This window comes from Prunus mume, linkage group LG8, assembly GCF_029339155.1.
Source record: "Prunus mume cultivar Tortuosa linkage group LG8, ASM2933915v1, whole genome shotgun sequence".
NCBI lineage: Eukaryota > Viridiplantae > Streptophyta > Magnoliopsida > Rosales > Rosaceae > Prunus > Prunus mume.
The window spans coordinates 23,611,881-23,639,392 of NC_142705.1; the positions used below are offsets into that span (position 1 = coordinate 23,611,881).

At 34.9% G+C, this 27,512-nt stretch overlaps 4 protein-coding genes across 4 annotated transcripts; 2 read left to right on the plus strand and 2 right to left on the minus strand.

Moving 5' to 3' along the window:
- The first annotated feature begins 3,621 nt into the window (after positions 1-3,621).
- On the plus strand, positions 3,622-6,120 carry LOC103338978 (putative galactose-1-phosphate uridyltransferase). The gene is made up of 3 exons (XM_008242257.2): positions 3,622-4,205; positions 4,748-5,038; positions 5,726-6,120. The coding sequence occupies exons 1-3, from the start codon at positions 3,717-3,719 to the stop codon at positions 5,984-5,986; spliced, it is 1,041 nt and encodes a 346-aa protein (XP_008240479.1). The 5' UTR covers positions 3,622-3,716; the 3' UTR covers positions 5,987-6,120.
- Positions 6,121-6,960: 840 nt separating this feature from the next.
- NDF5 (NDH-dependent cyclic electron flow 5) lies at positions 6,961-9,191 on the plus strand. Its single transcript, XM_008242258.3, has 3 exons — positions 6,961-7,637; positions 8,232-8,717; positions 8,821-9,191. The coding sequence occupies exons 1-3, from the start codon at positions 7,083-7,085 to the stop codon at positions 9,013-9,015; spliced, it is 1,236 nt and encodes a 411-aa protein (XP_008240480.2). The 5' UTR covers positions 6,961-7,082; the 3' UTR covers positions 9,016-9,191.
- Positions 9,192-9,385: 194 nt separating this feature from the next.
- LOC103338995 (ARM repeat superfamily protein) lies at positions 9,386-12,916 on the minus strand. Its single transcript, XM_008242272.2, has 3 exons — positions 12,750-12,916; positions 10,914-12,258; positions 9,386-10,066 (listed from the first exon to the last, which is right to left on the minus strand). The coding sequence occupies exons 2-3, from the start codon at positions 12,249-12,251 to the stop codon at positions 9,569-9,571; spliced, it is 1,836 nt and encodes a 611-aa protein (XP_008240494.2). The 5' UTR covers positions 12,252-12,258; positions 12,750-12,916; the 3' UTR covers positions 9,386-9,568.
- Positions 12,917-22,790: 9,874 nt separating this feature from the next.
- On the minus strand, positions 22,791-26,210 carry ING2 (PHD finger protein-like protein). Its single transcript, XM_008242259.3, has 7 exons — positions 26,049-26,210; positions 25,866-25,937; positions 25,550-25,761; positions 24,658-24,721; positions 23,987-24,243; positions 23,830-23,868; positions 22,791-23,062 (listed from the first exon to the last, which is right to left on the minus strand). The coding sequence occupies exons 1-7, from the start codon at positions 26,092-26,094 to the stop codon at positions 22,952-22,954; spliced, it is 801 nt and encodes a 266-aa protein (XP_008240481.1). The 5' UTR covers positions 26,095-26,210; the 3' UTR covers positions 22,791-22,951.
- Between the last annotated feature and the right edge of the window lie 1,302 nt (positions 26,211-27,512).

The following is a 27,512-nucleotide window of genomic DNA, read 5'->3' on the forward strand; positions in this document are numbered from 1 at the left end:
TCATAATTGAGACCTTCACACTGTACTCTTTTTCCTTCATTCTGGTTTTTATCCCATTGGATTTTTTCAGGTAAGATTTTAATGAGGTAGTGTCACACATTCTATATTACACATAGATATGTACTATTTTCCCTTCGCCTAGGTTTTGTCCCACACTGGCAAGGTTTTAACTAGGCATACTCCATACATGGTGGACATCCAAGAGGGAGTGTTGTAACCTCAAAGGTTATGAATGCCCATTATAAGTCCACTGTAATTCCTCCATTATACCCATTATTATACCTATCATTATAGGGTTGTAACCGATGCACTAAATACCATATTTATCATTGGTTATTATGTTTTGTAACCCACTACTTAAGGGTGGTAAATGGTGATGTATTTCTTATGCCTATAAATAGTAGGCACTAAAGATGAATAAGACACTTGAGCATTGAGCTATTAAGAACAACTCTTACCTTCATATACTTTCTCTATTCACTTTTACAACAAAGTTGAATTTTTTTAATGTTTATTTCTCTTTTTATTTTTATATGTTTGCCCAAACTATTAAAAAGTTTACCTAAAACATAAATATAAAGTGAGCATGAGGAGCTTGTGGCATAGGGAGCTTGTGGCATGGGAGCTAAGCTTTCATAAGTTTAGCAATTTGAGAGAGGGAGAGAAGCACGAATTTCTTACGGAGAATGAAGGTTTGGAGTAGGGCAGAGGAAAATTAGGAGGATTTCTTCCTAATAGGAAGATGAAACAACTAGAGGCAAAAATTGGGTGGCTTGAGTAAAATTCCCAGTTTGCTTCACAAAGCTTGGTTAGGCTCTAGATTGTTGATTTTGCTGGGTAGAAGAAGCTCCATTTTATATGCACAAAGAATCCCTAATTTCATCTAACCTTCTTCTCCCTTTTCGTTGCTCCTTCCCACTTGATCTTATTTGATGCAATTTTCCTATCCAAGGCGCATGGGTAAGGAGCCCTTTGTGGTTCCAAAGTTTTGACACAGCTGGTCTTCTCCATAAGGGTGAAGCACCACCTGTTTTCCCTCTGATTTTTCAAGATGGAGCTTGCAGTGGAAAAGAAGATGGATAGAGGCTTTTGTCCGATGGGTATTCTTCCTACACTCATGGGTTTCCATTGGTCTCTGTCATGACTTCCTATTTGACCATCTTGGAGTCCTAACAAGGGTGGAGCACGGTGACAGCTTTTCTACAAGTTGTTAGGCTGGGCTCGTGTGCAATATTGGGCTGTCAACACATATTTCTAGCGCTTAATGGGTTTTCGTCAAGCTGCTGGGAATAGCCTATTTAATTTTGGGCATTTTATTGATACTGGCTTTGTCTAAGTGCTATTGCAGACTATTAGATATCCTCCTAAGGCATTGGATCATTTTCTCCCCTCTCTCATGCTAACCCATGTGTTTGGACTCAAGAAATGGGCTTGAGTTTTGGGGCTCCCAAGCAGCCCAAAACTTCCATTTCTTGGCTCATCAATGGGCCTCATGAAAGCTCGTTACCATCCATACCACAACCCACTCAAGTAAGCCCCGGGCATTTGCGTGGCTTGGGCCCACTTAAGCTTGTAGTGTGGCTATGTGTGAAATAATGATTTCCTGCTTAGCATGGCATGTTAATTGGTGTGCTTGAATTTTATAGTTTTTGAAAAGAGACATAATGCTCGACAAAATAATTAGCATGAGCTTGTATAGCCAATGCCTTTTATAGGCTCATTTTAATTCTTAGCGTGATAAATTACATATTTATTTGGCATGGCACGCGGTCGTGGTTGGTGAAAGCGTGCATGACGAATTCTGCATGCTCCGAATCGAGTCTTTTCTTAATAAGGTGTCGCATTGGGCCAAGAATTTATTTGGGCCCAATCCTGAATTTTTTGGGCTTCAACACCAGTCAAATTGGCCGAACCAATCAACCTAGTTTTTTATTCGGTCAACTGGGCCCGACTTGCGGTTTGAGAATTAACGAATTGCCGATTCACTTGAACCAAACTGATCCTCTTAAAATTGCAAAATATTGTAAAATTGTTAAGCCAATGGGAGTTGAACCCTAACCTCTTAGGTGAAGGCATGTCTACAAACCATTGAAGTAGCACATTCTCTTGTGATTTATTTGTGTAATCAATGTATTTAATGAATTTCTAGTTAGTGATTTAAAATATATATATTATTGAAGTGTTAGACTTTAACCTTAACAAATCTATGTCACGATTTCTATTATCTCTATTTGCACGTTTCCATCTTCGTCTCCACATGCCACACCTCTATCTTCATCTCCCCAAGCCACGCCTCCATCTTCATTTTCTTAGGCCACGCCTCCATTCTCTTCTCTATCTTTCTCATCCATCTCTCTATGTTCCTCGCCTCTTTCTCCCTTCTATCTGCATATCCACCGCCAGATCTGATCGAAGCCAATATAGATCTTGGTGTTGCCACCTCGGTTAACTAACGTCGCTAGTTTCTCCTCTCATTGCTTCGGCGTTGGCTTTCAAAAACTCAATACCGAGGAGTCCGATTCAGTGTTTGGTGAGCCCTTCACGGCATGGTTTGGTTCGGTTGACCAACACTATACAGAATTCTTAACCATTTTGCTAACTGAGGGGCTTGGGTGAAAAGTTTTCATGAGTTCATGTATGAGTTTGTCGGGTCTTTAAAGTTCAGGTATGAATTTGAAATGGCCCCTAAAATTCAGGGGGTTTATGGAATTTATTTTTTCAAGTTCAAATTTTTGTAAAAATAAATCACGATAGACTAAACTAAGGGTCTATTTGGTAATCAACTTGAATCCAACTTTTTAAACTCAAAAATAGAATTTGAGTTCAAAACAAAGAAAACATGTTTGGTAGCCCTATTTTTAAAAACTCAAACTCAAGAACAACTAAAAAACATCCCAATTATTAAAAACAAAAAATATCTATTTTTTCAGTTTTTTTTTTCTAACAACTCACAAGTTCTCAAATTTTTAATATTTGAAAACAGTTTTCAAGTTGCATACTAAACAAGTTTTTGAATCTTAAAAATAAATTTAAGAACTCCTTGTTTTTAAGAAAAATTAAAGTTTTTGAGTTCCCTATTTGAATAGAATACCAAACACCCCCTAAAATTCACTTTTAAAAAAAGTTAGCCGAAAGAAAGGGTTTTATCATGAATGGTCCTTAAGCTTTTCAAAAGTCTTCATTTAAGTCCTTCAAGTTTCAAATCAATCATTTTGGTCCTTAATGTTTTGCACACATTAGTTTGGTCCCTCTCGTCGCATTTTGTCAAAATATTCGTTAAATCTCACACATTTTGCCTAATAAGACTATCTGCTTTCCTTGATGAGGTCCAAATGTAAAACCCTAAATGAGGAAAAGAAGACATAAAATGAGCTATATTTGGATGAAAATGCATTTTAAAAGTTGGTCACATGATAATTTGTGACATAATTCAACAAATGTTTTGTCAAAAGATCAAATTAATGTGTATACCAAAAGATGAATGACCATTTATTGACTCAAGAGTTTAAGGTATAAATAAGGACATTTTAAAATTTCAGCGACCATTTATGATCAAAACCCCAAAAATTTTAAAGTTAAAACACTTTTTAGACAATTACCAAAGCTAGGGTTAGGAAAAAAAAAACTTGTTTATGATCCCAAAATTTGAATTTAGATGGGAGTTACATAAAAGAGTGACCTATAATAATAATGCGTCTGATTGATTAAAGAAGAGAATGGCATCATCATCTTCATCAGACTCTTCAGCTCCTCAAACCCCACAACTCAGAAAAGACTCCGTGACAAACCGGTGGGTGATATTCTCACCCGCCCGAGCCAAGCGACCTTCAGACTTCAAATCCAAGTCCCCTATCAATCCCAACCAACAACACCAACAACAATGTCCCTTCTGCATCGGCCACGAGCACGAGTGTGCTCCCGAGATCTTCCGGGTGCCGCCCGACAACCCGGACTGGAAACTCCGGGTAATCCAGAACCTCTACCCCGCGCTCAGCAGAGACATCCCTGCTGCTGAAGAAGGAAATAACTCGGATTCGGGTCGGGTTGTGGTGAATGGGTTTGGGTTCCACGACGTAGTGATTGAGACCCCTGTTCATTCGGTTCAGCTTTCTGATTTGTCGCCGAGAGAGATCGGTGAGGTTCTTGTTGCGCATACGAGGAGGATCAAGCAGCTTATGAGCTACGATTCCATCAAATATGTCCAGGTTTTTTTTGAGTTTGGCCTTACATTTTTGTACAATTTTGAGTTTATATTTGTTTCTTTTCGATAATTCAATTTAGAAATTTGGGTGCTTGAATTGGTTAAAAATGAATTTTTTATATGGTCGGAAATTTATAATTTAACATTTGAAATTGGAGAATGGAACATATGAGTTGTATATAATTGGAAAAATTCGTGCACAAGTTCAAATGGATAGAGCGCCGGTTATTTTATTGGAAATACTATAAACGAGGAATTATGTTGTCATTAGATTAGCCTGTGTTTATTGTATTTAAATCTTAACTTGAAGATGGCTTCTGTTTTAAGAATCATGAGCTTCTTGCTTACTGAGATATGAGGCATGATCAGGCATATTCAAAATCAGGCATATGGAAGCTTGATTTGGAAAATGTCTGTATCCAGAGAACGTTTAATTTAAATGGTATTGTATGCATTTTCTGAAGTCCATTTCCTCTACAAAATCCCTTCCTTTCTCCTTACCCTGTCAGACTTCCATTTAAGCTTATTTTTTTTAATTCGTTGAAGGTGTTTAAGAACCACGGTGCTTCAGCTGGGGCATCAATGAGTCACTCTCACAGTCAGATAATGGCTCTTCCAGTTGTTCCTCCTGCTGTGGCTACCCGACTTGGCAGTATGAAGGAGTATTTTGATCAGACTGGGAAATGTAGTGTCTGTGAATCTAACTCAAAGGATCTACTGATTGATGTATCAGCCCATTTCATTTCAATTGTACCTTTTGCTGCTACATTTCCATTTGAGATGTGGATCATTCCTCTGGATCACTCTTCTCATTTCCACGAACTAGATAGCGAGAAGGTAATTGTCTGTGTTATAGAAACTGACATGTTGACGTATGAACTGATTTTGCTCCTACTTTGGTAAGAAATTATGTTGTTTATTTTGAAATACTACTTGAAACATACGTAATTAATTCCAATATTTGGATTAATGAAATACATTGGTTTTCTTTTTTGTCAAAAAGGAAAATTAAAGTATAAGTTTTGTGTGATGATCACTTAAAATATGCTATTTTCATATCCCAATGTGACCGACTTTTTAGGTAGGAATAGAAAAACACCATTGGGAGTTGCTTCCAGTATTATGGTAGACTTTAATAGGGGCTTATATAAAGCATGAATCTTTAGGGTTAACGACTCTGTCTTTGACTAGAAAAACTGAGAAATAATGATTTTATGGCAGCCTAAGAAATTAGCTCTTCATGTGCCATAGGGTTTCATCTACAGATTGTTAGCTTGCGTGGTTGAAAATAGCACAGAGAATTCTGCATATCAATTATTGTGGTACTGTATTTTTGACAAAATATTCTTAGCTTGAATGCTTTAAATGTGTGTCGAATCATAAGAATAATTATCACACTCAAAAACAAGTTTCTAAATATTTCTTTCAGTGTCATAGATGGTACATTCAGCATATCTGATGCAAATATGCACCCATTTAGATACCTATGATTGCTTGCCTGAGACTTTATATGCGACTTTGCAGGCAGTTGAACTTGGAGGGCTCCTAAAACTCGTGCTTAGGAAGATGTCTTTGCAGTTGAACAATCCACCATTTAATTTCATGGTTCAGACTTCTCCACTTGGGGATAATGCTTCACAGTTACCTTACTCCCATTGGTTCATGCAGATAGTTCCTCAATTAAGTGTTGTTGCTGGGTTTGAAATGGGAACTGGGTGTTACATAAACCCAGTCTTCCCAGAGGATGCTGCAAAAGTTTTGAGGGAAGTAAAAGTTTCACCTTAGGAGTGAAGCAATGAAAATTACTGGGAATTTTATACTTCTAAAAATAAAAATTTGAAAATTGAGAACATTACTAATTTGTATGAGAAAACCAATGTGTTTATATATTGGTAGGGTTTCTTCATTTTTCCCCTGAATATTTGTATAGTTTATAGAATCTCTCCTATGTGTAGGGAAGAAGGGTGGTGAATTCTCATCGCGTGACGGTGTCACGCTAGCTTGTACTTTTCACTTTCAGTCGTTACATCTGACCTTGATGCACAAACTTTTTTCTTCATTTTTAAATTTATTTTCTATTTTTATTGCTAGGGGAGTTCAAGGTATGATCAAACACATTGATAATTTTTTTGTTTTAAACAAAATAATTTGGTGATCATATGTATGCTACTGTATGCTAAGGATGGGTTGGTCATGAGGAGAAGGGAGAGGGGGAGTAGGGGCTGATGGTTGGTGTATCAGCGCTTCTAACATATCTTTTTACGGATATGATGGTGAGGTTTGAAGTGAGACGCAAAATATCAAGGGCAAGTTGGGTTATTTTAACTTCCAGAGGACAATATGGTATTTGACCATATATTTGGTGACTAGGGAGATTGGATTGGAAATGATAAGTATACTTCATTGACGTTATTAGTGTCCTGTGTTCATATCTTGGCGTCAACATTTTGAGTTCAGGTCAAGGGGTAGGAGTAGTGAGATTATGTAGCCTATCTTTTTGGTAGATAAGTTTTCTTACGAAAATACGCATAATAGGATTATAGTGGGATTATTTTTTATCCTATTCACATTCATTTTTTAGCACCAAATACGCATTGAATTAAACTAATAAATCCTACGGTACCCACCAAACGATAACCATAGTGAAGTATATGAATTGTCTTGTAGCAAAAATATCGCAAGCAGCTCCGCTAGTCACATTATCCACTTGCATCCTCATATCGTTATATGCTCCTGCAAGCAAAGCCAATAATGATATGTGGACCCTCGCACCCCCCGAAGCACAGACAAAAAAACCAATAAAGTGTGGAATGGTTCTGGAAAATGGCAATTAGGAATCCTAGGAAGAGAGAATTTTTTCACAAATTAACAGAAAGAAAGCATGAGCATGGCTTTCAGTCCATTTTTGTTACCCAATTTCAGTCCTTTGTCCACTGCTAGTGCTAAACACATAGATTCTTCTTCTTGCCCTTCTTCTCTACCCTCTTTCAGTTTCTTGCAGCTCTACAAAACTAACAGCAACAAGAGAGAATTCCCAGTTCCAAAAGTGGCTTCAATCCCCTATCAACCCATCAATGTGGACTACTTGGAAGAAGAGTTCAGTGGCCATGGAGTGATATTCAAAGGCATTGGTGACAGCTGTGTGGCCAAGATGGAACTGGAGAATGGTAGTAAAGCCATCATGATGCTGCCAAGTGGCTTAATCACTTCCTACAAGGCTTCCATGTGGCATGGCGGCACGGTTGAATTGCTGCAGGCTTCAGTCTCTGAGTCAGAGGAGAAGAATGAGGGTGCTGCGGCTGCTGCTGCTGCTGTTGCCATTCAAGGAGGGGTGTCTTTAGCCTTTGATTGTGTAAGTGAGGATGAACAAGTTTCATGGTCTCCAACAAATTGGGCTCTTCATGACATTAGAGGAAATCCTCAGCAAGAGATTCAGGTTGGTTTTTACTTGCTTTCCTCACAACCAAGGAACCTATCAAAACAAACTGAATTTTATTTTATTTTTATTTTACACCAGTTGCAAACTTATTTGCACTGTAGATAATTCTAGAGAGGTTCACAGAGCAAACTAGAAAATTGCAGTTAAGTGATCAATATATTAGAGCAGAATATCATTGAATGCCATACATAGTTGCTTGAAACTAAGTAATAGAGTGAGACAAAGTTCAACAAACGGGAAAATAGTCAGGTGGCTACATGAATTTGGCAAGACAATGTACAAAGCTTAGTAGGTCAAACTGTTTACGTAGTTAACTCCAGTTTCCTAATTTGTGTTACCAGCAGTAGAAATAAGGAAGGCTACTGCTAACATTCACATGTGCACTCACTGAAGGGCATTTGCAAAGTCTAAAACACTTTTTTCCATTATAATTAAAATCGAAATACTAATCAAACAACGAATTTATTTCAGGCTTGAAGTTTCCGATACCGTTGTAGTCAGATTCTGTCCTGTTTATGTTTTGACTTGTTCATTGATGATGCATAGGATTTAAGCCAATTCTTAGAGAAAACCATTAAACTGAGAATGCAGGTACAACTGATTAGCACTGATTCAGAGGACAAGGTTGAAATCAAATACGTCATCACCCTGAAAGAAGACGTCTTGGTCTCAGAGCTTGTGGTCTCTAACTCTAAATCTTCATCCCTCCAACTAACTGGGTCTATTTTAAGTCATCTGACAGTGAGCTCACCAGATGCAACTTATGCAGTTGGTTTGGAACGATCAGATTTCTTCAGCAGGTTGCCCATTTTGTCAAGTTTTGGGATAATCCCTCCCGACTTTGGCCTAAAAAATGAATCTCAGATCAGCAAACTATGGCAGCAAATGGCACAAAAAGCATTTATGCCTGGCTGGGGTCCAAAGACTCAAAACGATGATGGCAATGAAGCAGAGAGAAACCGAAGAGAAAATGAAGAAGAAATGGAGGGTGAAGAAGATGACAACTACAAGCATTTAAGAGACCAAATGAGTCGAATATACACCAGCGCGCCTACCGACTTCACAATCATTGACAGGGTACTTTGAAAAACTAATTAAATTCTGTATTCTCATACACATTCTGCACTCTCAACAATTGACACTCTTTTTCTTATATTAAAATTGTGGCTTTGTGGAACAGGGTAGAAGAAACTCTGTCATAGTAGGAAGAGATGGGTTTGATGAACTATACATGTTCAGTCCTGGCTCAAGTCATGAAGACTATGGCAAGTATTCATATATATGCGTCGGCCAATCAGCGGTTCTCAAGCCAGTAATTGTGGGTCCTAATGAATCATGGAGGGGTGGACAGCGCTTATACAACCCAAATCTTTAAGTTTTCATAGCATGACTCTGCTCTCATCTTCTAAGCCTTGGTGTAACAACAGACAGAATATAACTTTCATGTTATGAGATTGTGTGCAGAAGATAAAACAGCTCTTGATTATGTTGATGCGAAATTGTTCCAATCTATCAAACTAAAAAAAATACCACATAAGGTTGTTACAACTACAAGTGGAGCAATTTCTGTAGTTCACCGTATTTAAAAGACTCATCTTTTACATCTACTGACCTCGCAAAAGACCTTTTTTTTCGCCTTTCAGATATTAAATATGCTTCTGAAGACATTGCATGCCACAAAGTACATACCAAGGTATGTGCTTTGTCTTAAAAATAACAATATCAAAAGCAGTAAACGATAAACATTTCCTCAAGAACACAAATTCTTTTGATTCTTTTCAGTACATTGAACATCCACGTCTAGTTGAGATGGTAAAATTCTAGTGTTACAAAAGATACAGAGAGATTCTCTTGTCTACCATTGCCTACTTTATCAAAAGAATTTGATACATCAAATTGAGTAACGACGTCGGAAGAGAACGAGCACATTAAGTTGGAACAAGATAATAACCTTCATGCCCTTCACCTTGATCATTAATCCAAAGTAGTGGCATAGCTACTGCAAGTAGTGCGAACGAAAGTCCACACAACAATTTCACAGCAACCTTTCGACGGGCACTTCTTATGCCAGACATTTGAGTTTCTGTTTCATTTTCTGGAACAACCTCCTGAGACGCCTGCAAATCAGCATTCACAGGAATGCCATCTGTTGATGATACCGATTCAGGGCCACCTTGAAACTGCTCATCACCAGCATAGAAGCTCCCATTCTCTCCGCATTCATAGTTCACACCATGTGAATAGCCTTCTTGGTTGTATCTGGCATTTGGGCTCCAATCAAATTCACTCATGGATAAACTTCTAAATCTTCTGGCTCGTTTCTCAGAGGACTTAGAGTAGACATTACTTGGATCCTGAAGAGAGTGAACAAGCCTCCTCGGAGTGTTGAAGATGATGTTGTCAACATTGATGGGAGTGCGTGACCTCTGAATCACCAGTGAGGCATCCCAAGATTGGCAACGCACAAGAAAATCATAAAATTGGCATATTTAAATAAAAGTTAAGCTTCAGTAGATAGACAGCATAAGTAAGCACAACACCATTGTCAGGCTGTAAAGCAATCATTGGCCTAACAACTTAAGCTGTCTGCGGATAATGGTAATCAACCAGTTTTACCATGGAAGAGCAGGAGATTCCGAATTTGAACCTCAGCATTTATATCCTCCCAATATATAGACAGCATAAGTAAGCAAAACACCATTGTCAGGCTGTAAAGCAATCATTGGCCTAAAAACTTAAGCTTTCTGCGGATAATGGTAATCAACCAGTTTTACCATGGAAGAGCAGGAGATTCCGAATTTGAACCTCTGCAATTATATCCTCCCAATATAAATTGAATTTCACTTGTTGGGCTCTAATGGTGAAGAGAGAACCACACGTGAGGGGGGATGTTAGAACATAAAACAAGTATTGGTTCACATCCTGAGCTTAAGGTTTTGGGATATTGATAAAACAACAAATTTATCAACTAACACGCAATACCATCTCACTATCAGTAGCCTTAATTTTCCAGAACACAAATTTTTGAAGTAGAGATAATGTGCCAAAGAATCAGACATATTTTTGGGCTCTGTACTATTTTTACAATCCAGCAAGCAGTTTATTTACCTTCTTTCCCTCATTAATTTCACGCTTTCAGGTTAATTTTTTACCTAAATCCAAAAACTAGTTGAGTAACTACTTCTACCACCATCACAATCAAACCATTAACAGCAGTTTCTTTCCACATCAGAAACACAGAATAATTGCTACACATGTACAGGTGTAACTTACCGGAGGACTGGTTGTGGTGCTTCTTGATGCTCCATTCCTAGGATTTCTTTGCAGGAACCCTGCAAATTCCTCTGTGCAATCTCCTTCGCATTTGATGAATTCATTATTCCTAGAGTTCTCTGGATATCCATTAGAGTACGCACTACCCCGAGCAATTTCTGAGAACAAGCCATCCTTGAGAGACACATCAACTACTCCATTCTCACGACTCCAAAGCTTCCGGTTTACACTCCTACAATCATAAATTGAATTTTGAGAAGCCTGACTCATTGAAATAGGTGACTCAACCAATGATTCATATTCAACAAAGGAATCAAGGGTCTGTGACTCAGGTGACATTGATGCAGGAGATTGATCACCGGCACTTGATAGGTTTCTCCTCCTGCTGTGGCCTCTCCTAATAAAATTTGACCCACAGACAGAACCAGGACCTTTTTCAAGTTTTGAGCCTTTATCTGCGCCTATTCTCCTTGCAGTTTGCAGAGCTTCAAAGGCAGCCCCTTTAACATAAGCCATCTGATCAGATTGACACTTCTCCATTTCTTCAATTATCAACTCAAGCTCAGAGAGAATGCTCCAAGGATCTAAGCATCTCATCAAGAAATTCACCATTTGAATAGCTGACAGCCGCTTCTGAGAATTCCCTTCCACTACACCAGCATTCAATATCCGCAGTCCTGCTTGTATCAACAACCTAGCATATGGTTCAACAATTGTAGCATTACGTTTAGCAAGAGCCATAACCAGACCCATGTGTGCATTTGTCTGAGTGGACTTCTCCTCCAAAGCACCAGAAACATTCTGGCATACCCTATTAACCATCTCATCTGCAGCAAAACGCCAATTATCCGAATCAATAAGAGCCTTTAAGCAAAGTGCAGCTCCAGAAGTCAAGCTCTCTTGAGAACCCAAGAGAGAATCCGACAGAGGATTGCAGAGTGAATGAATAATGTTCCTTTTCTTGTCTTCAGGGGTGGTTGGGTCAATCCCATATCTAGCAATAGCTGGGACCACCTTTGAGCAGGCTTGTTGAAGAGGGAAAGACCCTGCACTTGAAGCCAAGGTCTTGATTATGGTGGCCATGATGCTGTTTATCAGAGGTACTATCTTGACACCATGAACACGAGCGAGAACTTCATACAGTGAAATAGTGCATTCTCCTGACAAAGAACCAGTTTCTTTAGTTTGAGAAACTTGGGCAAGAAACATTGGGATTGCCTTGGAATCCAATTCTTTCACATAGGATTTCAGTGCTTTCATTGCTGATCTACGACTATCAGCATCTTTATCAAGATTTTCCAATTCACGCCTTAGTATTGGGCTTAAACTCCTCCCCATTGTTGGCCTGCATCCAATTCAAGAAAAGGGTTTATTGAAAATGGTTTCATGAGTTGGGTATTTCAATTTGCAAGACCAACACAGAATGAAACATACAATCCATGAAAGTCCAAGACTTTGAGATGTATTGAACTTCCCCAAGTCCCAAGCAATGAAGAAATATGAGGTTTTGATCTTTAGCAAGACAACAACATCAAATGTCAAAACTTTTCTGCATCCCCAAGTCCTAAATGTCGAAAATCCAATATTGAAGACGAAAGTTCGTTTCTTTGCTCACTTTTACATAGAAACCAAATTCATTTGATGCGAAAAACGGAAAAAGATATATCTTTCTATATATTTTCTAGGCCAAAGCAGAAAAATAACTCAAAATAGGAAATGAGTATCATTTCAGAATTCACATTACTCAACATTAAACATCAAAATACAAAATAGAAAAACGAAGAGCCAAAATTCACGAACAAAGGACTGCTTTTAACATCAAGAACTGAGAAATACCAGTAGTATGGACTATGGAAGACCTCCAGAGCTCTCTCCTGCTCCTAGGGTTAGAGCTGTGCTTTTTGATCCTGCGCTGAAACAAAGGCTTTCGAAGGCCAGAGATGGTAACTCAGAGAAGAGAGAGAGAGAGAAAGAGTGAGTTGGTATTTGTATTTGGGTTTGTGCGTTGAATTCATAATTAGCGTGTATTTAGGGCTGTCTTGATGAGCTTTCTTCTTCTGGCGGTACCCAGAGTTTCAAATCTTCCTTGTAAATTCCACCGCTCTCCCTTTTGCAGTGGATCCCAAAATGGTATCCTCTTGGACGAAAATGCCCCTCTTCTTATTAGTATGAATATTTGAATGACCAACACAGAATGAAACATAAAATCTATCCATGAATAAAATAAGTACGTCTTTAATCGATAATTTTGCAAAATATAAATGAAAATTTTAGCCATTTTTAATATATATATATATATAATACGTGAATTTTTTTTTGTAAAAAATATGCTTATTAAACATGAAGATACGTACATACATACGTGTATTGTATGTCTAATTAAAAATATATATACAAAAAATGAAAGTACTTTTAAAAAATACTTACGTATGCCTATAGTATAATATGAGTATTATAGGGGGAAAATGCTAATAAGCCAACAGACAAAATAAAACTCACGTTTTTTACACAACAAAGTTATTTGTTCTTCTTTATAGAACGTCAGTTTAAAATTGGTAAATAGAGAGTAGATGACCCTGTTAAGCAACAAATGTGGATTTTATTTTGTCTCTTGGGTGGATGAGCTAAGTTTTGATGAAAATATTCTCTTTTTTTGTTGTTGTCAAAACTGCAGAATTTATTGAATTGAAGAATCAAAGTTTACATCTCTTGCTAAAATATTAGAGAGCCATATTGGGCAGGATGAATCCCAGCTAAATGAAAATGTTTTTTTGAAGTTTGTCACATGTTGACGCGCAACCAGTTTTAATGGATGCATTAAAAAAATCAATTTTAATGAAATGCAATAATATGGACTAAATTGATTTGTGAACCAAAAGATTAAACATCATATTGATTGGTTTGGAACTTTAAGGAATTTTTAAAAACAAATTCAAGGATCTTTTGCGATAAAAATTCATTACAAATAATTAATACGAAAAGACAGTTGTTAGGGGTAAGTTTGGAATGAAGATTGCTAATTTTTTTTTTCAACACATTAAATACTTAGTTTTTTTTTTTAAGAAGAACATTTCATTCATAAGCTAAAATAGACATATAAAGATTGCAAGAATATAATAGCCTCATTAAAACCTTTTTTTAGGAGAACAACTAAAGTTGTATTTAAGGGCATTATCTCCCATTCTTTATGGGAAGTTCTCTCATATTCCTTAACTTGATGTTGTAATGAGGTTCCTAGTAGGGTATAGTTTAGTTAGTTGAGGTCTTCTGCCTCCATCATGTGTGGATAAATGTTCGAAAACTCCAGACAATCAATGAATATTTGTGTAAAATCTCCCTCCACCAATCACTTGTACTTATAAATATTAAAAACCTGTTGTCATGAGGTTGTCCATTGTATTGTTCAATTTTCTCTCTCTTGTGACATTGTCATTTTTTGGGTTACACAACCTCTTGAATTTAATCGCAGTGTTCTTATTGATTGTAACTCTTTTTAATTATGAATAAAATATCATCCTTAAGAAATGATATACTTTAGGGCTTCTTAGATCTATGTCCAAAACAATTAGTTGTCATTAGGCTAAGTCCTCGTCGTTTTGGTTTTAGATGCAAGTCCTTTGACTTTTATTATTTTTTTTGTTGTATCGATTTTACCCTTTGAGGTAAATAAGAAACACATTGAAAATCCAATTTAATGCATTATTTCATTGTAATTGAATTTCAAGTTTTAAAATATGAATTCTTTCCTTTACCTAATATATGGATAAAATACAATTTAATCAACAAAAGTAAAGACCCACATATTATACTAATTGATGAGACAAGCACCCACATGAAATTATGTACCGATGCATCAGCTAAACACCCAAATATTGAAAACACAATATGTTATACTTATCAAGTTGATTCGTGGTGTTTAAGCATAGCAACAAATAAAAAATTTGACGTTTTTATGAACCTATTATATAGGTACTATGAGCTAATGTGCTTTATATTCATAGATAGGTAAAATTTTCTAATGTACCTGGTTACTAGGTAAATATAAGATTATGTACCTAATTACTAGGTAAATGTGAGATTATGTACATAACTTACTAGATAAATATAGGATTGTACCTCATTATTAGGGGAAGTATGAGATAATATATAATCTACCTGACATATAGGTATCTTGTTATTTTCAATATACCTTTTTTTTTTGTTTCTTCAATTTATCTAATAAAAATGTCATAAACAATAAGAAAGAAAGCCAACCATTTTTTTGGGTTAAAAGAAGAGAGAAAAAAAAAAGAAGACAACATTAATATACAAAATAATGGATGCAATGAAAAGAAGGAAGAAAAAAAAGGCAGCATAATAAATATACCAAAATCATTATGGTCATAAGCACTTAATTTGTTAATTAATTATAATCATAAACAATTCTTTCATGTAATCACATAAATTACAGTTACCTGATTCAAAGCTTAAGATGCAACATTGGAACGAAAAATGATTTTAAAAAAAGAATTACATCAAAAAATATTTTAAAAAGAATGTAATCATATACGGCACAAAAAGACAAAAGATTTGTATTAAAGTCACAAAATCCGAGAATTAAACCCAACTTCTCAATAAAAATTTGGATCTATATCAACTTTCTATATAATTTATTCTTTTCTAGACACATGGATGAATTTGTCCAAAGTTAATGAGGTCACTCAACATCCGAGGAAGATGGAACCATGAAGGTGCTATGGGTAATTTGGTCAACCTAACTCTCCCATCTAAATTTTTTTGGGAGGGAAAACCTTGTTTGTTTCAAAAAAATACTCGGCGGGTGAAATGGTTGGTTTCCCGCTCCATTTTCTTCTAAAATATTTGAAGGCAGACAAAACAAAACGGCTCAGGTTTCAAAATGACCAAAGCATCCCTCCAATTTGGTCTTCTTGTGGCTTGGAGGAAAGCAGACTCTGGGCCCATCCACCAATCCAAACTTGAAAGAGAAAAATTGCTTCAGTGGCTAAAATCCGTGGCTAAAAGAACTGAGAACTACATATAACGGACTTGACGGTGTGGGCAAAATGAAACGCAAAATAATAGTCAATGTGGTACAGTAGGTTACTTTAATTTTCAGGGAACAATATGAGATTTGACTATATTTTTAAGGGGCACTAGTATAATTAAGTCTTTATATATAGAGAATTTATCAAAAATAGTCAAAATTTACCCCTCATTTTCAAAAATGTCAGTTTTTATAAAATCTTTCAAATATAGCCAAAAACTCACCTAAATAGACATAAATGCTCTTAAAAATTAAAACCCATGTAAACTTAAAAAGAAAGATCATGCTAATGGAAGGAAAAAAAGGCCCAAGGATCAACATCTACAAAGAGATCCCGTGCTGCCAAGGTCCACAATCTCTCCAGGAGGGTATGTACTTTAGCTTGAACTATAGATTCGTTGATAAAACAAGTTGTTCACCTTCTTCTCAGGTGACGTTATTTCTCTTGAAAATAGCTAAGTATTGAATCTATGTGCAGAGACATCGAGATAGGATAAATGAAAAGATATGTTATCAAAGTATTGAATCTATGTGTAAAGACTTTGTTATCAAAGACTTCGGGAACACACTCACTGTCTTTGTGCGAGCAGTCATTCTTTGTGTTTATCGCAGCAACCTGAGAGGAAATATCCATAAATAGGACCAAGAAACTTAAAAACTTATATTAGAGACACTAGTATTCAATAATTATGTTTTGAATATTCAACTTATTGAAAAACTCTTTCTTTTGCACATAAAGGTCATATAATCAAATTTGTAGAAAGTATCGTCATTGCATGAAATGAGGAGTGTCTCTATGGGAGTTGATCAGGAACTTAATAACCATACCAATGGGCAACATGTCTGTATAGCCTCAATACTCCCTAATTCAACTTACAATGATCCAGGCAAATCCAAATTGGAAATATTTTATTCATCCAAATCGAAAAAGAAATACAATTAATAAGTTATTTATCTTCAAATCCAATCCAACAAACAAAATTAATAAGTTGAATAAACTATTTCAAGTGGCCAACAGAAAACCATGGAATTAAAACAAAGATGGAAGGAGAGAGAGAGAGAGAAAGAAAAGCAAACCTGAGATTACAGATCGGTAAGTTGAATTAGGGAGTGTTGGAATTGCTTTAGACCAAGGCTACAGACATGCGTGCTCAGCAGTAGTTCAACCAAAGGCTACAAACGTGCGTGCGAATCCAAATTTTGTGTAGTAGGGTTTTGCTTTTTAGGTTTATGTGGGTTTTAATTTTTAAGGGTATTTATGTCTATTTATGTGAGTTTTTGGCTATATTTGAAAGATTTTATAAAAACTGACATTTTTGAAAGTGGGGAGTAAATTTCAGTAACAGTCACTTTATTGGTGAGTAAGCCCTATAATAATGTTGAAATTAGGCCATCTCCAGTTATAGGGTTAAATTAAATGTAGGCCATGACTAAATATTTAGCCCTTCAAAGTATTAATTTTTTAAAAGAATAATGTATGGCTAAATTTTTCCATCTCCAGCCATAAAAGGCTATATTTTAGGGTTCATATTTTATTATTTTGAGGAAAACTATGGTATAACACTCATGCATTCCACAACTATATATTGTTTAATTTAATTAAACTACTATTTAGAGACAATATTCCGTGACCAATAATTTTTTATAATTTTTTGTAAACAACACTTGAAAACATTTAAAAAGGTGACCACATTTATTTACAAAAAAGAAAAAAGAAAAAAAGAAGAAGGATGAGTTTCAATGGTTTGACCTCTAATGGTCATGACCAGTAATTTTTTTTTTTATTTTTATTGAATTGAAAACATTTAAAAAGGTGACCACATTTTTAAAATTAAAAAAAAAAAAAAAAAAAGGTGTTGGCTTTCAATAGTCTGACCTCCAATGGTCATGACGAATAATTTTTTATAAATTTTTCTTAAACACTACGAATTGAAAACATTTAAAAAAGCTTTTAAAAATATATCAATGACGTAATTGCTTTTATTGTTGGTTGTTGGATATGCATCTGCACGAGATGATTCGTGTTCTTGTCTACACTTGATAATTTATCTTTTTCAAAAGCACATGCATGAAACCCACAAAAAATTTGGTCTAGGCCAAAGCTGGGCTAAACATGGCCTTGTTGGAGGGTCAATGGGCCAAATGTGGCCCTCCAAATTTGGGCAAAAATGTGTTTAGCTCATAGCTGAAGATGAATTTTACATTATTTTATGATTATATTTAGGATATAGCCCCTAGTCGGAGATGGCCTTACGAATTTTGGGTTGGTGATATGTGAAGGTGTGACTATTGTCCTTTCTCACGATTCTAACAACTTCATGACAAATTTTAGGTGTGACTAGTGTCAACTACCTCTGAAGTGCATGAGGCCCATAACACATCGTATCAATTTTAGCCTTATATTTTAATATATTTAAAGTTTTACTTAAATCTTTATTTGTGTATTAAATTTCTATTTGATATATTTATTTTTATGTTTTTATTTGGTGTATCTCTTCCTTTTCATTTTCCAATAATTGAATAATATATACTTATAATCAGTGCCATTCAATACACAAAGAAAGAATTCAATAATTATATCATTTGATTGCAATTTCATTACAATTTTCAACCAAAAAAAATTAATTACATTTCTCTGATCGTGAGTGTTGTCTGTATGGGCAGTGTAAGAGAGCCATTAAAACATATAAGAAAAAAAAAGGAACTTGTGTGTTTCTTTTTGCATATTAAACGCCTTAGTCTTTTAAAAATAATAATAAAACTTTTAATTTGAATTGTTTAATATAAAAGCAAACCAGGAATGTTGAAAACTAAAGGTGGGAGTAGTTATTATTATCATGAGTTGTAATATTTTATTGTGAACTTAAAAGTGTATTGGAAACTTGAAAGAGTGTATTGGGAACTTATTATGAGTTGTAATATTTAACTCAACAGTCAACTTATTATGATTCTGTTCTGTCTGTCACCACCATTACAAAACTGTTACATATTATAGCAATGTTACTGCCATGTAAAAACTACATCAAAGCCAAGAATTCAGGATTTCACTCATCAGTTTCAAGTAGTTCTTCTAACCTACCCAATAAAACCTAAGCTGCAGCTTCAAAGTAGTTAACTTGTTAGAGAGGGAAGACCAAAGAAATAGATACATTTGTTGCTGCAGCTGATGCTAAAGAAGTTGTAAACTTACTGTACAGATGCATGCTATTGAGAAAGAAGCACTTGAAAGGACTTGCATTTTCATTCTCACAGGCAACTCTCTCTGCACAAAGAAAGCCCTTCTTTTTCCCTCCACTCAAAAAACCCATCCTTGGCTTGGCATTGTTTATCTCCACCTGCTTCCATATCTCTCATTTGGAAACATGAATTTCCAGAGATTGTATATCCATAACAACATTTAACTTCAATTTCTGCTCTCCAATAAGCAGCATAACCAAACACAGAATTATGCAGAACAAAGGTAGAAATTGTGGAAAAGAGAGCCACTAACAGGAAAAGAAAAAGATGAATAGGAGATGAGATCAACAAAAATTGAAAATCCTTCTTTCATTTCATTTTTCTCTCAAAAACACAAGTATCAGATTCTTAACAAGTATCAGATTCTTAATGGGTCATATTTCCTTTGAAACACAACAAAATTCAAAATTCATTCAAAATGACATTTATAAAAACTGGCATTTATGAATAATTTATATTTGAAATAATTCAAAATGAGTTTTTTTTTATAATTATATTTGAAATAATTTATAAAAATTGACATTTATGAATATAGGTTTTTGATTCAATTATAAACCTTTAGAGCATCCGCAATGGTTACTCAACAGTTCATTTTAAATGATTGAATAAAATAAAATAAATAAAGTTAATTACGACAAGAAAGAGATCTTTAAAAGAAGACTAATTTTGAATGTAAAAAAAAATTAATAAAAAATGGGTGTAGGAAGTTTTGGGAGAGTAGTTTTCTACATATGTATTTATAGGTAAATAACTAGCCATTTGAAAAGGAAACTAGCCACTTGTGCTTTTGAAAAGTAAAATAAATTAGGAATGGATAGTATATATATAATTACCTATCCTTTCTATAAATAAATAAATAAATAAAAAAAGCTATCCTTTCTCAACAGAAAAAAAAAGCTTTTTTTTTTTTGAAAAGTGAAACAAATTAGTAATGGCTAGTATATATATTAACTAGATGTTTAAAATGAACTAAACTTTACCACTTCAAGTTAAAAATTCAATTTATTCAAATAAAATTCAAATGACCCTCACCATTGCAAATGCTCTTATTGATAAATGTCTCTCGTTTATAGGGAAACCCATGAGATTCATTCTTTCTTTGCAATCCATTTTCCTTGATAGTGTCTGCTTTGCTTTCAATCAAATATTCAGATTGCAAATCAACTTCAATGCTCAGTTTTGTTTTTTTCTTTCTTTTTCTAAAGTGTTTTTTTTCCTTTTCTTTTTCACGATAATTCATTTATTTATTTTTATTGTGAAAATTTGACACCAATTTTTTGTCAAATGATTAAAATATCATTTATAAAACCGAAAGACTCGATTATAGTAGCCACGTAGGCAACCAATAACTTGAACTTATACCTAAATGTGGATTACCGACATTATATCCATTATCTCCACCTTTTATTGTTTTGTAACATATGTTATTAATATAGTAATTAGTAGCCTTTAACATATATTTAGTGGGTTAATTTCCTATGGTTGTAAGCCTATAAATAGGTACTTGTCAAAGATTAAGCTAAGAAGTTGAGAGAGCAAATTATATTACATTTCTTTTCTCTTTTCTCTCTACAATTTCCCTTTAGATTTATAACAACTCTGTGAGATTGTGTTTTTGATTTTGGGAATTTTTCTCTTTAAGCTTGTTTCAATTTCTAAAGTTTCTGATTTTTTCTAAATTCAAAATAAATGGTTTATTAAATTAAGGATTTAGAGTTTGGATTATTGATTTGTTGGCAGGAAGTGTGGGGAGGAAGGGAGAGAGGTCTATTTTTTTCATTGAAAATGAAAAGATTAAAATACTCTTAATAATGGATGGAAAATTGGATGTTGTTAAATTCAGATGACTAACTCATGAATTTTGAAAAATTAATCATTTCTCTTAAATTTTTCTTTAAGGTGACAAATTGAAACTTAGATATAAGTTCATGTGACCTTTCTACAAAAATCCTTTATGATAATTGCCTTGGTTTTAATCATTATGATTATTTTATGATGCATGTACTTACTAGGTTACTTTAACTCATGATATTATACAAATTTGTTGTTTCGACGAGTGCATTCATAGGAATGGGAAGATATTTATTTAAAGGTTGATTAAATATTTTGTTTCCACATTTTCTAAAAGCAACTGAACTTTGTTTTGCTCTAATGATGTTAAGCTTACATGTAAACAAGCTTATATTTATGAATTAAAATTTGGATCAATAAATATCTCTATGATATTTATTTATTTTTAAAACGGGGGAAATTTATTTCCTCAACTCGAGATTCACATACCATATTTCAGTACAATATTGGCCTTAAATTTGGGGAGTGAAAATATTTACTGTAAAATAAATAATATATTATATTATCTTTTTTTTAAATACAAATAAACCATAAAACTTCTTAATTTTTTTTTTTTTTAATTCTGGATTCCTATCGAAATTGTTTACTAAACCATATGAATTGAGGAGAGTTAGATTCCGGATTCCGGATTCCTATTGAAGTTGTTTACTAAACCATATGGAATTAGGGTAGGAGTGGTTCTAATTACTAAAATGTCCTTGTTGTTGGATTAAAGTAGATGGCAAATTTGAAAATTTGAAAATTGTGTGAGGATATAATTGATAAAAAAGATGAATTCCTAGTTCTCTAGAAATTAGAATACCACCTCCCACCTAAGAATTGAATTCCTCAAAAATCAAGAATTCAATTCCTAATTTTGTGTAAACCCTACTTACTTTTTAGTTTGATTTAAGTAAATGGAAGAATCCTTCAAAGGTGGAATTCAATTTCTGATTAGTAAACACACCAAGAACCTATTGTGGTTCTTATTTTTTGTAGCAAATTTAGCCCATATAATTTGAGAAGAATTTGAAAGCAGCATATAACCTCAAAATGCATTGAATTTGGAAAGGTATTTTTTTGTTTGTCTAACTTAGTATGCATGATGATTTTTCTTCTCAATCCATAATGAGATTGTGTCACCACCATTATTACTTACAAAGCTGTTCCACGATGCCAATTTGGCATTGCTGTGCTGTGAAAATAATCATTATCAAATTTTTGTGAGAGAAATCAATGTGAGAGAAAGCAGTTTGGCGTTTGGTAAAATTTTTGTTAAAAGTGTTGTTGGTATTGATTTTACGCATAATCAGAAAATGATTGCTGCATAATCATTAAACCCAACATCTCTTCGAAATTGATTCTTGCATAATCAGAAAATGAAAGCACCTCATTAGCTGCTTTCCCTTATAGCTTTATCTCACAGCAATTTTTAACAATAAGTGATTTTTTCGCAGTTTACCAAACGGGTTGGGCTTTTCAAATTTTTAAAAAAATCACTTATCACCCCAAATAAGCAATGCCAAACTGGTAACTGTGACGTAAAAACTAAATCAAAGCCGAGAATTTTTGTTCACTACTAATGTCACAAGATGATTCTCAACCTCATCTGCTTTCCTAAAGAGAGAAAATTTACGCATTTCACTCAATTTCAAGTAGTTCTAATCTAATCTACCCAATAAAACCTATCAAATTTGAGCAGCAACTTCAAAGCAGGAAAAGGAGAAGGGGGTAAGTTGTTAAAGAGGGAAGAGCAAAGAAATAGATACAGGTAAGAATCTGATAGATCACATCTCCATCACATTTGTAACCTTACAGATTATAGTCATAGACTCATAGCCTTCTTCCCACAGTTTTGGGGAAAAAAGATACTGAAAAAACACATGAGTGGTTTATTAAAGCAACTTAGGTTGTGCAAAACATACAATTACTGACTTTGTGGTTGTAGTCTGCATGTTGGACAATACCACTTTCCCTTGAATCTTGTCTCTGGTGTCAGCCCAACGCATGCATAATGGAACCATTCGCCTCCTTGGCACTGTCAATTAGTAAAAATGACACATGATAAAAGAACAAATACGTAAGTAGCAAATTGCACTAGAGTAACTTTGTCTATTTTATTTTTCTACAGCCAATGACAACCAATATGCTAGAGTATTGAGGAACTGTTACGGCCTTTATAGTCAAACAAGGTTATGCAATAAGAAAACACCACAATATTCTCACCAGTTACAAGTCCTAAATATATGAACTGGTTCCATAGTAAGCTGATGTGGATTTACTTAACATTTTCAACTTCAAGCATGTAGAAAGTGATAACAAAGATACTGTTAACCATAAAACAAAAAAGATGAATTATACGCTGTTATAACTATGAGCCTGATCTACAACCCCCACCTCAAAGGGAGGGGGATGTGCGAATTTTCAGGTTTCTATGCCCTATGATCCTTCAAGAGTGCATGTGAATTGTAACCCATTCATTTTTGTGCTATTATATATGCACAAAACTCAAAGTTTCTTTTAATTTACACTGTTAGAAGGAAAAATCTTGGGAAAACAAATGCAGAAGACCCTACTATAAATATTCTGTAAGAGATTTAACGCTGATCAATTTAACATGCACAGAGCACTGTCATAAAAAAAAATCTCATGACTAATGCTAATATTTGTTTTTGTAGCTGGGGCAAACGAACTTCTAAATTTAATGTACAGATGAATTCTATTCAGAAAGAAGCATAAAAGATAATTAATTAGGTAATCAGAAAGGAAAGAAAAAGACATAAAGAATGAACCAAAAGGACTTACATTTTCATTGTCACAGGCAATCATATCTCCAAAAGAGACCTGAAGAATCGTGTTAATTCCTTTAGTTCAAAACATTTAAACTGAAGAAAATGTAAAAGTAATGTGCACAATAGTAGCTTAAACTGAAAATAACAGAGATGTAACGAAAAGGCAGAACCTGATGGCAAACGCAGTAGGTAGGTTCATTTGGATCAATGGGTTGCTCAACATCAACAGGGACAGCATATTCCTTTTTATGGCTTCCTGGGGGAGGCATGAGTTCAAAGTCCCTATCGCGCTCTCGATCCCAGTCCCTATCCCTAAAATCAAGCCTTTTTGATTGAGGTGTTACATACATAGGCTTGCGCTTTTCATTTTTAGGGACTATAGGTAATGGAGGAAGAACTGCTGGTTCATCGGGTGGTATTTTTCCTTCTGAGAGAATAGAAAGCAGATAATAAGATAAATAAATAGTTAATAAATGTTCTCACTCATTGGTTTCAAGATGTGCACCCTCAAAACAAACAGAGATGCCTGAACTGGCTGATATAGTTTATGGCTAGTAAAATGTAGGTAGGACTTCCTTGATGGTTTTCCCAATGGCAGAACTCATCTACTAAGTATACGTGAGCAGAAAGTATGGCTTAGTAGAGTTCAATTGAGTTAAGCTTTGATTTTGTTAACTTTTCTACCTTTTTCTTCGTCCATGGCCTATTACCTTCAAGTGGCCTAACTAACTGGAATATAACTAAAAGTACTTCTGTTTCAGAATTCATTGAACGGTTTCTGATCCTTCAAAATATAGTATGGACTATTGGGACAACATTAGACTTTCACAAAGTCATGTACCTTGCTTTAAATCTTCTGCAAAGTGATTCAGATCCTCGTCAAGTCGTTTTACATGACTATCTATCTGATGCAAACACAACATGTAGAATTTCTGTAAGTTCCAATCATAAAAGATTCAAAAATTCCCAAGGCATTTGAAGCCACAAAATAAGGAAGAAATACAGGGAGAGTAGGTATACTACATTTACAATCTAAAACATATAAAAATTAATATGCCTCAAGGCTTATGCCTAACCTTGCAAGACTGAAATGCCTCACATACGAAGAAAAGAATTGAACTATTAATTTGAAAAAGTGGTGCTGCATACTCCCATCTAGGATGCATTGTCATGTTCTCTAGTGGAGCACATTGTTACAGAGAAGAATCTAGCAACACATTAAGTGAATTTTAACAAAAACTTATGTTTGAAAGGCTTGTTCATTCAAGAATGGGGTGATACCCTACTGGTTCTTCAAACTTAATATTAGTTGAATGGTAATCAAGCTTATGTCATACCATTTGAAACTAGCTCACGATATTCGCTTATGTCAGCGACAATACCACCAGATAATAGGACCTTTCAACTAAGCAAGGCACTATACGAAATTCCTCAAGTAAATCATTCTCTACATTAGGATAAAGCAATCCCAGAATGCTCCAAAAAAAAATGTGAATTATCCAATTTAAATAACAACTCTTTTGGCAGTTAAATTATGTGTCCAAGAGCAGAAACTGACTACTATGAACTGGCATTTCATAAAAAATGCAATTAAAAACCCAGAATAGAATTCCACCAATTATAGCCAAAAATAAAAAAGTAACAGATGAAGTATAATATTTGAGCACCCCATTGAATAACTTGATAGAATTCAAGGAAACCCATCAGACAATACGGTTACAAGAGAAGCTTACCAGGTCATAAGCTTGTTGCGCCAACAAAACCTTCTCAGTACACAGACTCAATGCATTATCTTGATTTGCTTCGATTTCTTTTCGGATTTTCTCAATTGCCGCTTCATCTTCTTCATTGTTATTATAGTTATGGTTATTGTTCCATTTCTTTGAGCTCTGTGAAGACAATCCCAAACAGTACTTAGTCTGCTGCCTCGTCTGGTGTATCATGGCTTATTTGCAAACACAATAATTTATCAACTTATCAGAATTTTCAATCGTACAGCTCTAAAAATTCAAAAAAGAAAGGTGTAGAATTGAAGAAGCGTGGAGTTACATTGGGAGCGTTCGTCGAGTTCTCGGATGGTGTTGAGGAGCCTCTGGAGCTCAGCAGGCAATGTGCTTGCGTCTTTGAAAACCCAAATGCAAATTCAAATTCATACGAAATTCAGTTCAAACTAATTTTAGTGGAAAAATATAAATAATTACAAGTCCAATTGAATTATCGAATACATCTTACATTCAAGATAGTCGTCGACGTACACTCCAGTCCGTGCAATTGCCATCGCAGGAAGTTTGGGGATTTTTGCTATCTAGGGTTTCTCCGCGAACTCTCGTTCAACCTGACAAAGCAGACAAGCGGCGTCGTTTAGCTTAAAACCTCAACATGGAAAGAAAAAAGAAGAGAAATAGTATAGCCGCAGCAATACTCGGTTTTGCTAATTTTTTTTAAACTTGGTCTTTCTAATTTTTTTTATAAATAAATAGTATAGCCGGGCGGCTATACTCGGTTTGTTAAATTTTTTGGCTTTTTATCACGAATGGTCCTTGAGGTTTACGAAATTATCACGAATAGTGCTTGAGGAATTGCCTCGTGGATGTCAACCCAGGTCTTGTTTTGTCCAATCGAGTGGGTATTGGTGTTGCCCCCTTAAGGTCTAGTTATAATTAGAAATACACCCTCTATCTTTATCCATGGATCCTTTACTTATACTTATTCATTTATAGTAGAAGTAAGTAAACAACAGGGTTGGTAACTCGGGGATAGACTTGGTTCCTCAGTGACTCAGAAATGCACCATCTCTTAGGTTTTTTTGTGACATTAATAGTCCTTAACGATAGGTCTTTTTATCATAAATGATCATTGCCGTTAGAAATTCTGTTAAGTATGACGTGGAAGATAAGTAGAGCCTACATATTCAATCACATCATGACATATGGATGAAATAAATAAATAAATAAATATTTTTTTTAATGAAAATTCCCTCTTTTTTTTTCTTTTTTTTTTAAAATAATTTTTTTATGCAACTTCCCTTTCCCCTCCCTATAATCTATCTCTCTCCTCCATGTGCTCTCCCTCTCCCTCTGTTTTTTTCTCTTGCCCATTGCCACCTGCAAGAAAAAAAAAGAAAAAAAGATATACAGAGGTAGAGAAAATGTAAAGTTGTATATCATACAAAATAATATAACCCATATTTTGTACATATTTGTATAGTTATATATCATTATTCACAACCTGGGAATTTCCCTTTGTTTTTTTCTTGTCCACTGCCACCCGCAAGAAAAAATGGTCTCCGTTTTTTTAAACACTGCAACCCACAACCCACGCCCAACTCCCCCACCCTCTCCCTCCCTCTGTATTTTCTCTCCTCCTCTACTCTTCCCCTCTGTTTTGTTTGAATAAATGTTTGTGTGAAAGGATATGTGGCACTGCCTTATGCAAGTGATTATTTTCCAAAATATACAGAGGGAGAAGGTGGGGTCGGGCGTGGGTTGTGGGTGGGTATGGCTTGTAGAGGTAAGAAAAAAAAAACAGAGGGAAAGGGAGAGCACAAGGAGGAGAAAAAGGCTAGAGGAAGGAGAGAGAGGACAACCCGGGGGTGGGGGGGCAGAGAGAGAGAGAGGCTAAATGGATTTTTAATTTTTTTATTATATGGATTTTCATTAAAAAAATATTTATTTATTTAATCCACATGTCACAATT

Coding starts and splice junctions, on each gene's coding strand:
- LOC103338995 (XM_008242272.2), bottom strand. CDS start 12,251: ATGGGGAGGAGTTTAAGCCCAATACTAAGGCGTGAATTGGAAAATCTT. Junction 10,067..10,913: donor GCACCACAACCAGTCCTCCG/GTAAGTTACACC, acceptor CTGGTGATTCAG/AGGTCACGCACTCCCATCAA.
- LOC103338978 (XM_008242257.2), top strand. CDS start 3,717: ATGGCATCATCATCTTCATCAGACTCTTCAGCTCCTCAAACCCCACAA. Junction 4,206..4,747: donor ATTCCATCAAATATGTCCAG/GTTTTTTTTGAG, acceptor AATTCGTTGAAG/GTGTTTAAGAACCACGGTGC. Junction 5,039..5,725: donor ACGAACTAGATAGCGAGAAG/GTAATTGTCTGT, acceptor GCGACTTTGCAG/GCAGTTGAACTTGGAGGGCT.
- NDF5 (XM_008242258.3), top strand. CDS start 7,083: ATGAGCATGGCTTTCAGTCCATTTTTGTTACCCAATTTCAGTCCTTTG. Junction 7,638..8,231: donor ATCCTCAGCAAGAGATTCAG/GTTGGTTTTTAC, acceptor CTGAGAATGCAG/GTACAACTGATTAGCACTGA. Junction 8,718..8,820: donor ACTTCACAATCATTGACAGG/GTACTTTGAAAA, acceptor TTTGTGGAACAG/GGTAGAAGAAACTCTGTCAT.
- ING2 (XM_008242259.3), bottom strand. CDS start 26,094: ATGGCAATTGCACGGACTGGAGTGTACGTCGACGACTATCTTGAAT. Junction 24,722..25,549: donor CGCAACAAGCTTATGACCTG/GTAAGCTTCTCT, acceptor TGTTTGCATCAG/ATAGATAGTCATGTAAAACG. Junction 23,869..23,986: donor CCTACTGCGTTTGCCATCAG/GTTCTGCCTTTT, acceptor ACGATTCTTCAG/GTCTCTTTTGGAGATATGAT.